Source organism: Xyrauchen texanus, chromosome 36 (genome assembly GCF_025860055.1).
Source record: "Xyrauchen texanus isolate HMW12.3.18 chromosome 36, RBS_HiC_50CHRs, whole genome shotgun sequence".
Taxonomy (NCBI): Eukaryota; Metazoa; Chordata; class Actinopteri; order Cypriniformes; family Catostomidae; genus Xyrauchen; species Xyrauchen texanus.
In genome coordinates, this window is record NC_068311.1 from 28,929,516 (window position 1) to 28,940,108 (window position 10,593).

At 33.6% G+C, this 10,593-nt stretch overlaps 1 protein-coding gene across 2 annotated transcripts; it reads left to right on the forward strand.

The window, feature by feature from the left end:
• Nucleotides 1–932: 932 nt before the first annotated feature.
• Nucleotides 933–9,728, forward strand: nek3 (NIMA related kinase 3). Of its 2 annotated transcripts, none has more exons than XM_052107446.1 (13): nucleotides 933–1,288; nucleotides 1,403–1,496; nucleotides 2,196–2,293; nucleotides 2,559–2,642; nucleotides 3,728–3,795; nucleotides 3,913–3,999; nucleotides 4,089–4,143; nucleotides 4,332–4,532; nucleotides 4,771–4,879; nucleotides 5,561–5,713; nucleotides 6,280–6,414; nucleotides 9,301–9,418; nucleotides 9,541–9,728. In XM_052107446.1, the coding sequence occupies exons 1-13, from the start codon at nucleotides 1,172–1,174 to the stop codon at nucleotides 9,605–9,607; spliced, it is 1,386 nt and encodes a 461-aa protein (XP_051963406.1). In that variant the 5' UTR covers nucleotides 933–1,171; the 3' UTR covers nucleotides 9,608–9,728. The 2 variants fall into 2 exon arrangements, with proteins under 2 accessions (XP_051963406.1, XP_051963407.1); XM_052107447.1 differs by having other exon boundaries at nucleotides 9,304–9,418.
• The last annotated feature ends 865 nt before the right edge of the window (nucleotides 9,729–10,593 follow it).

The window sequence follows — 10,593 nt, forward strand, 5'->3', positions numbered from 1 at the left end:
TAAAGATATGTATTTAAATTGCTTTTATGATGCCTTTATGTGCCTTTTGGACCTTTAATGTTCTGGCCAGAATCCACTTGCATTGTTTGGACCCACAGATCTGAAATATTATTCTAAAAATCTTAATTTGTGTTCTGCAGAAGAATGAAAGTCATTCACATCTGGGATGACACGAGGGTGAGTAAATTATGTGTAAATAACGACAAGTGCGATTTACTATAACTGCCTGCATTAATAGCCTACCAAAAAAACTCCTCTACCATCTAGTGGCAAAAAGTCATAACTTCAATACATTAAGAGGCCTTTGGTACTAACTGCTTCCTGAAATTCCTCCAGATGGCGTTATAAACCTAATCTCCCTTTCACACGGCATTCAAATCGTTTTTTAGTTTGACTGCAGTCTTTTGTATATTAAAATGTATAATCTTTTAATTTAAACCTATCGGTCCAAGGATTGGTAGTTGATAGTAAAATAGAAATCCGCGATCTCAACAAAATTATATATATATATATATATATATATATATATATATATATATATATATATATATATATATATATATATATATATATATATATATATCAAATGGCTGCTATGTGGACAAACGCAAATCATTGTTTTTGAGTAGTATATCTATATCCAAACAATATTAGCCTCTTAAAAATTATAAAGCTGTCGAAAATGCGTGTGTGCTTTTCTAGTTATTTTTTTATGTATGGATACTTCATATTTTACAATATTTTATCTTGTTAATTAATTAATTTATTATTATTAATATTATTATTAATATTATTATTATTATTACTACTACTACTACTACTACTGTGTACGTATAGGATTTTTCTTGGCGTTATATTTTCCTAAATATCTGCGCAGTCCATTTCACGCCACACTCTTGGCGTCATCACTACGTCATACCATAACACGGAAGTGGTGATTTCGATTCTGTTACTAACAAACAACTGCACACACACACACACACACAAACAGTGCTTTACCTGTATGACCACTTTCTTGTCATGAGTAAAAAAAGTATATACTTTTTTTTGTTTTTTAAGTTTTGCGATTTTATTGTTCTTTTGTAATTAAACGAGTCCCTCAGTAACAGCAGTTCATTTCATTCGGTGCTCTACTCACAAAGAATAAAGACGCTGTTATAAAGTTCTTATTATGGATCAATATTCAGTGCTGAAAGTCATTGGTGAGGGATCTTTCGGTCGTGCTCTGTTGGTTCAACAAATAAACGAGGAGGGAAAATATGTCATGAAGGAAATTCGACTGCCAAAGGTGACAAACAATATGCATTTAAGAAATGAATGTAATTCTCATAATAATTAACATGCATGAAAGAGATCTTGTTCTGCAGTCTATAATTATGTCATACTAACACGTTGAATGCAGGCCGAAACTGGAATGAGGAACAGCAGAAGAGAAGCTCTACTCCTCTCCAGAATGAAGCATCAAAACATTGTGACATTTAGAGACTCATTTGAAGGTTAGCCTACAGTATATATATATACACACACACACATATATATATATCTATATATATATCTATCTATATATATATCTATATCTATATATATATATATATATACATACACGCACACACACTACCATTCAAATGTTTGGGGTCACTTGCCTAAAATGTTTCACATGATCTTAAAAATCTTTTGATCTGAAGGCCTATGCTTAAATGTTTGAAATTAGTTTTGTAGACAAAAATATAACTGTGCCACCATATTAATATATTTCATTACAAAACAAAAATGTAATTATTATTATTATTATTTTTAATGGATGACTTGGACCGAATAATTAAGAAAAGCTGTCAATATGTGCCCAGCATACAGATGGGAACTCCTTCAATGCTGTTTAAAAAAATCCCAGGGTGAAACCTCAAGAAGTTTGTTGAGAAAATGTCAAGAATACATTTCTGCAAAATCTAGGCAAAGTGTTGCCACTTTGAATATGCTAAAATATAACATAGTTTTGATTTATTAGGATTTGTTTTTGTTTTTTTGTCACAACATAATTCCCATATTTCCATTTCTATTATTCCGTAGTTGTGATGACTACTATTATTCTAAAATGTAAAAAAAAAGAATGTGTAAGTGACCCTAAACTTTTGAATGGATATTTATGTATAAGTCAAAAATTGTTGGAGACATTTTCTCTATCTCTCTCTCTTCAGCTGATGGTCATCTGTATATTGTCATGGAGTTCTGTAGTGGTGGAGATCTTCTGCAAAGGATACGGCAGCAAAAAAATAATCTGTTCACCGAGGATGTGGTATGAAAGTCCTTTTCTATGAGAGATCTGAACATTCCTTTGGGTTAAAGCCATTTTAAAAACACTGGCTGGATCGCTACATCATAGTTAACCAACTTCATACATGCTACATTGAAAACTGGATTGATAAACTGGACCCAAAGAATACACCCAATTTTTCTTTGTTGATGAACAATGTGCATTTCGGCTATCATTAATAATTTTAACTAAGTTTCTTCTAACTATTTTAAAGCACATTCACTGTTTCGATGTTTTCCTATTTTAGATCCTGAAGTGGTTTGCACAGATGTGTCTAGGAACCAAACACATTCATGACAAGAGAGTACTTCACAGGGATTTAAAATCCAAGGTACAAAATATTGAACATAATAAGGTATAATATACTGTCAATATACTGTTTTAATGGTTAATTGATGAGCATAAAGAAGGAGTGCAAATGATGGAAGTATTAGGTCCAACTTAAAAAATGTGTACCCAAAAGTATTTAGACACTCAAACCACTCTTAAAGGAATAGGAATTTGTAGTCTAATAGAATCAGGACATTTTCTTGACAGGTTTCGTTATAATCGCCCACTTATATTACAATTCTCTCAACATGCCATCCTAAACGTGTATGACTTTCTCTCTTCTACTGAACACAAATGAAGATTTTTTGAAGAATATTTCAGCTGTGTTCGTCCATGCAATGCAAGCAAATGTTGGCCAGAACTTTGAAGCTCCAATAAGCATATAAATGCAGCAAAAGTAATCCATAAGACTTCAGTGTTTAATTCCATGTCTTCAGAAGTGAAGTCCTTTTTCACTATAAATCTCCACTTTCAGTTCCACATTCTTCTTCTTTTGTTTTTGGCAATTCGCATCCTTCGTGCATATCATCACCTACTGTTCAGGGAGGAAATTTATATTTTATTACATTAGGTGAGTAAATGATGAGAGAATTAAAATTGTGGAGTAAACTATACCTTTAAAAGTGATTTATGAATGTCATACATTGCATCAGAAAACAAAAACCAAACCAAGTGGCATTTATGTTAAAGAAGAAGAACACGTTTCACAATTAGCATTTGACAAAAGTTGTTTTTTAAAGTGATAACACAATAGACTTACTGTTCTAAATGAAGGCCATAATTATTTGGCCCTGTCTGGTTGTCAGAGTTAGTGTAATATGTCCACTAAATTTACATTGGGACCTGTTGGTTAAAAGTAATTGCAAAATTGGTGTAGCTTTACTTTAGTCTTTTGTTATAATGCAATGATGTTAATATTAAGAGTGTTTACTTTACTTATACCACTGTATATCCAATTATAAATTGTTCACGCCAACATTCAAATGTAATAAAATATATATAGTATGTGAAATATCATTGTGAAACTTCTTGTGAATTAAAAGATGATTTTCTGATGCTAATCGATATTTTATCTCTGCTGTGCAGAATATTTTCTTGACAGATAATGGGACCGTGAAGGTGGGAGATTTCGGTTCAGCTTGTTCTCTTAACAGGTACTAAGAAATGTTATTATAGCAATTTATCTTTCTTTCTTTTTTTGCTAGTGTTTGCATTTGAAAGTAAGAATACAATCGTGTCAGTTGTAGTTTTATATATGTACTTTCCTGCAGTGCAAAAGCATATGCACAGACGTATGTGGGTACACCATACTATGTGTCTCCAGAGATATGGGAAAACAACCCTTATAATAATAAAAGGTAAAACTTTTCATATAAACTGTATTTATTCAATAGATTTTCCATTATAGTATATACAATGTTGACTTATGGGTGTGTTTCTATTACAGTGACGTCTGGTCTCTTGGTTGTGTCTTGTATGAACTTTGTACCCTCCAACACCCGGTATTTTTCTCTAGAAATCCTCAAACTGTATAGTAACAATGAGTTTATATGTATAAACACTGCCTACACTTTGAGTTTAGCATAAATCATTAGGACATTGCACTGCCAGTACTGTGTAACTGAGGTGTTTTGGGCACCTAGCTAAACACTTTAATGTCCTGTTTGACTTTAAACCCTCTCTTCATCAGTTTCAGGCTCGTAGCTGGAAGAGTCTGATCTTGAAGGTGTGTCGAGGGGCATACGCACCTCTACCTGGTCACTTACCTTATGAGCTGCACTACCTTATCAAACACATGTTCAAGACTAATCCCAGAGACAGACCCTCTGTACACACCATCCTCAGCTCTCACCGCGTGTCCAGACTGCTGCATAAACACCTGACGCCAGAGGTACCACACTGATGCCCATATGCCTGTACAAGCAGATTAGTGAAAATACATACTTTAGAAATACATTTTTCTACCTAACAACATCAAAAAAATTGATTAATGGGATGCAAGTAGAAATTTTGATAAATCAGATCACCCATATTCATTATTTTCATTTGATTGTTTTTAAAATAACAAGCAAAAATAATTGTCTTAGATTTATAAAAAATATTATTTCTGTCTGTTTTTTGCTGCACAGAGCAAAGAGTTGTTGCAGAAACAAACACGCTATTGGAGGAAGGAGGACGGTGAGAAAGTGGCCATGTTTTTAGGACAGAAGAGTCTATTGACCTCATCTACCACTAAAGGTCTCAAGTTCAGATCAGCTACTTTGCTATATATTGATATATTAAGTTATATATATATATATATATATATATATATATATATATATATATATATATATATATCACATGTGTTGATTAAAGCCATAAATCACCCAAAAGCATTTTATATATATATATATATATATATATATATATATATATATATATATATAGTGTTGAATTGACTGGTGGAAACTTCCCCTACTCAATGTTCTTATCAGATCTGTGAATTCTGAATGGAGTAAACCATCAAAAACACAGATGTTGATACAACTTATGTTGTAAAGTGCTTAAAAAACCTCCATTGGAACAAATTATGATTTCTTTTACAATATTTGTGTTTCAAATGTAGCAAAGTATTGCTAAATGTTTCTTTCATCATGTCCCAGGAGGTTGATTTTCATTCATATGAAAAATGTTTTAAACAATGTGTATATATATATATATATATATATATATATATATATATATATATATATATATATATATATATATATATATAATGATGTTGCTTAATATATTTTTAAATTGATTTATAAAAATGCATATTTATTTTGGCAGTTAATAATATTTGGCAATGTATATGATCTTTGTTAAAAAACCTTTAAAAATTCTGTATTTTTTTGGTATTCCGTATTATTGTTTTGGGATCTTTGCAAACAGGACAGTCCCTCACAGAGAGCAACAGCACTGACCCAACTTCTCGTAAGAGGTGGGCTGTTGGATCTTGTAATACAGTGTTGGGAGTCCTTGGAAATGCTGATATAATGTCCTCTGGTAGTGTAGCTACTGTGGAGGGTGTTCACCCCGTCTCAGGTACTGTAACACCTTGAATAATTGTTCTTTTTTTTTTTTACTTTTAAAACTGAAGAAAATAAATTACAGTTATGTACACTCACATGAGACGAACACTTCAGTCATATCAGTAGCCCATGCAATTGGACTGAAATAATTACCACAAACTTCAGATGAATGCAGCTGCTGCTCCAGAGCTGGTGGGGGCAGCAGAGAGGCTAATGCTTTCATATCAGTTAATTAGCTAAATAAAAAAGAGCCAGCAAAATGTAAACATACAGTATAACTAGATAGATTAAGTTTGTCATGGCAAACTTTGATGTTGGCTTGACAAAGCCTTGTCTGAAAGTTTAAACTAGTTTTACATTTTATACTGATAACTTACCATATTAAATACAGACGTTACAGATAAATACAGACAAGCAGCTAGCTGACTATCTTTTGATAGATAGTCAGACAGAATGTCATATAGATAGTAACAGAAATTGTCAGAGAGAGAGCTTTATCCCTTAAAATGCTGGTGATTAAATGGATGTCAGTAGGTCAACTTGCTGTGTCAGCTTTTGCGTTCTCTGGCTGTATTGTAGAGGATGACTGTATGGAGATCCAAGAAAGACGAGTGAGGAAACGTTGGGACAAAGATCCACCACAGAGACTGTTGAGTCTTCTAGAGAAAGCTCAGCTATGCTCTGCCTTTGAGACGTACACTATACACAGACACGGTCAGTATGTACACATGACATACATCAGTCATCCTGTTTATAACATTAATAACTGCAGAGCAGAGCATTGAAAAGGAGTGTTTGATTTGTCCTGCATCACCATTTAATAAGGTTTCAATACAGATTTGTGGGGGTTGTGGCACAGTAGGTAAACATTATGGAAGGCTTCAGGTACAAATTCAAGGATACATCAACCATTACCATTGTACCTCTGAACAAGGTACTTAACCTCAGGTTACTCCAGGTGTATTGGAAATTACTTTGTATTACAGTGTCTACTAAATTACTGACATTTTATACTGACAATGTCTGTACTCCACATTATCATATTATTGTGAAATATGAGGACTTGATTTCATACACAAACAACAAAACATGTCCCACAACTTTAAATGCCATTAGTTTTGACATTACATTTGGTATTTAAAGGTGTAGCATTAACCCATTTGAGCTCTGAGTGTGTTTTTAAAGATTTCTTGTTTTAGTGGCATTCCTAAAATTAAAGGCTCATAGCTCACACACAAACACACACAAACATGTAGATACATCACATTGAGATTCTCAAGAAGAAACTTAGAAAAGCCTTAGAAACTGCTGAAAAATCAGAAAAAACTTTCAAAAATCTGCCAAATATTTACTTTTTTCCTTATTTTTGAGATTTTATATTATATATCTCAGGATATAAATAAGGTAGCTCTGAAAAAGCAATCAAAAGTTATAGCATTACAAAAATATTTTTTCATAGTGTCCAAAAATGTCTCCAAATATCTAGTACACAAGAACTACTTACACATGCAAATACAACAATGGTCAAGAGTATGCTCTCTCTCCAAAGCTTGCAGTCATGAGTAATGAGATCTCATTCAGTTCCATTCTGTGTCATTTGAACCATTATTGAGTCTATGTCATGTACTTGACATCATCTCGTAATGGCCATATGTAATTAGAGTGAACAATCCTCTCTGCCCATATTTTGATTACTTTCTTAATACAATTGGTTTAGCGATCCATGATGCAGGACAACGTACTACATCATTTCTGATGAAGTCATCTGATTCAGAAAAGCTAACTTGTTTTTAGTCAGTCAGCACCTTATGTGCTATGTGCACATTGTGCTTTGTGTGGATTATCTAATGATCTTTTTATCCGATTGCTTTGAGTGTGTGTGCAATTACATTGTGTGTCATTTTAACAAGAATTCCCTCCTCTAAATAATGGTTTGTGATATTTTCTTTTTCGTGAAGTTATAAGTGAAAATGAGGCTTATAAGCAGCACCTGTTTATATAATATTTATGTCAAAGACATAAACTTAGCTATTACTCGCTATAAATTTTCAGTGAGAAAAATAAATTGGCTGGTTTTATTCTACTCTTTGAAAGATTTCTAATGACATATGGCACATGGCTATTTGAAAAGTTTGATGTTTTTACCGATTACAATAATATGTGCTGTGCAAAATTATTAATAAATTATCGTCTGCAAATTTCAAAGCACTTTTTTCAGTTTTGGTCATAATGCCTACATGCATTTTAAAGTACAGCTTCTAACCCTTCAAATAAAACCTATTTTGTGTTGGCCATGACTTTAGTTATTAATAAGTTGGTAATAATTTTTTTCTCGATGGACCTGCAGGCAGGGGCCCATCCGAGCTTAAAGGGTTAAATCTGTTTCCACACATTCATTGATTACGACTACCTACACTGTCTCAATAACAACCCATTGTCTGATTTTGAGTCATTCTCTAGATGTGTCTCACCAAATACTGACCTTATTATTTACCCATGTGATTCAATCAATTGATAATAACCACAGAACAAAATGTTTATACCATGTGTATGACAAATCCACAGTTTTAAGCACCCACTAGAGCACCCCCACTGTATTCAGAAGCACTCTCAAAGCCCTTTTCCACCGACATGGGGGTGGTTTCCTGGGCCAGTGTGATTTCTCAAACTGTTCTGCATGTTTCCACTACAGAAAATGTCATTCAGGGTTGATAGAACTGATAAACCGATTGCGTCAGGAGGCGGAGGGCATGATTATGTTTCGTTACCTTTACAAACAACAACAACTGTAGCTAGAGTCTGCAGCAAGGAGTTCCTCACTCTATAACAACAATAAAAAACCCAGGAAACTCAGACGAATCGAGCACTCTACTTGCGATATGATCTTCTATGAAGATCCGAGATGAACTAGAGCGATCTCATATAAAAAAAAAAACTACAAGGAGATACAGCAAGAAATGAAGCTGATCTCAGTTAATTCATAAATTTGCCCACTTTGTTAGCTTTTCTTACACTCTTCTCATCTTATCTTGTACCTTGATAAGTAAGGAGATTTTTGACCAGTGGGATTCTCAATCAAGACGTGCTGTAAACATAAATGCTAGAATTCAAACATAACATATGCAAAAATCCAAATATAACCATCTGCTACACCAATGCTAATAACGATTCCACTGTTACAGTTTATAGTACTTAGCAAGATAAGCCACTTCATAAAGTTTATACATAACAATGTAATTACATTACATTACATGACCTGTCATCTTGGGCGTAGTATCATCTCTGGCAATCTTATTGAGCAATTCAATAATGTTGGATTGCATTTCTCTATCAGGGGTTTTCAACAGGGATGGTACAGACCCAGGCCTGGTCAAAATAATTTATTGTGGTAATAGACAGAATGCCACAGATGCTGTCAATAGAGCTTGAGTTGTGTGAACCTGGAACATTCCTTTTAAGAGACCAAACTGATATGATTTTGTGTTTCTGAACTACTTTCCTCACTTGTACTATCATTTAGAAAAAAAGCCACTAAATTAATGTAAATAAATGCAAATGTCTAACACATGTCTGTTGCTTGATCAGATAAATCTTTTTCAGCAGGTTCTAATCATCTAGGAGGTCCTTTAAACACAGAGCAGGTGGATGACATAGACGGTCCAGAGGAGCCCATCACAGACTACAGCAGACTGGAGCCACGCTCAGATGATGAAGACACGTCAGTTTCTACTGTTTATATACTGTCTATATATATATATATATAATGTATGTATATAGTTTCTCATAACTCCTCCCTTTCCATTGTTTCCTGTAACAATCACGTTACTCTTCTGACTGCAGGGATTTTGAAGAGGACTCTCCATATGACTGGATGAACGAATTACAAAGAATGGTGGAAGAACATTAGCAACTTCAGTTTTCATATTTATTGAGATGATTTTGCATTATACCTCATATGAATCATAATTATGTTTTCTTGAATGCTTAACATGTCCAAATAAATCTTTGTAAAACACTAAACTTCTAAAATGAAAAACCTAAACGTCTGCTGTGTAGTTTTTAGTTGATAAAACTGACTTTCAGCCCATTAAGACATGTAATTTATAACCTTTTGTTCAACAAAGAAGGTGGCCGTGGTAACATGTTGTGTTTTGATTGTTACAGAATGCAAAGTATATTTGATTATCTCTTGTCTAATTTGGCTAAGATGAGAGAAAAAATGGAATGGAGAAAAGCATACACCTATCAGCTACAACATTAAAACTAGCTGCCTAATATTGTGTAGGTCCCCCTTGTGCCGCCAAAACAGCGCTTCTTACAGAATTATTTCTGTAACTGCTGATCTCCTGGGATTTTCACGCAAATAGTCTCTAGAATTTACTCAGAATTGCCAAAAACAAAAAAACATCCAGTGAGTGGCAGTTCTGCGGACGGAAATGCCTTGTTGATGAGAGAGGTCAACAGAGTATTTTAATGTTGGCACATAGTAGTTAAAGACATCTGATATAAAGTGGGACCATATATATTTCAATATTCCTAGAATTTTTTACCCAGAAATCCACTCAGTGATTTCTGCTTGAATTGTAAAAAAAAAAAAAAAACAGAAAAAACATCTATATTAATCACAAACAATTGGAAATGTCATTGAAAAATGTCAAAAATTCATTGCTCAAAAACCCTTTTACATTATACAATAACAGGTGTTCAGCCTCTCTGTGCCCCTTCTCTGTCTGTTTTTACTATATTATGAGCACTTATGTAGCAACAGCTGTAGAAGCAATCACATCTGCAAACACTTAGAATTCTTGGCACCCATGCTGTGCTACATACAGTATGTTTTGGATTTGGACTAGAAAGTTGGATTAGAAATGTGCTTCTGTCTATAACCGCTAG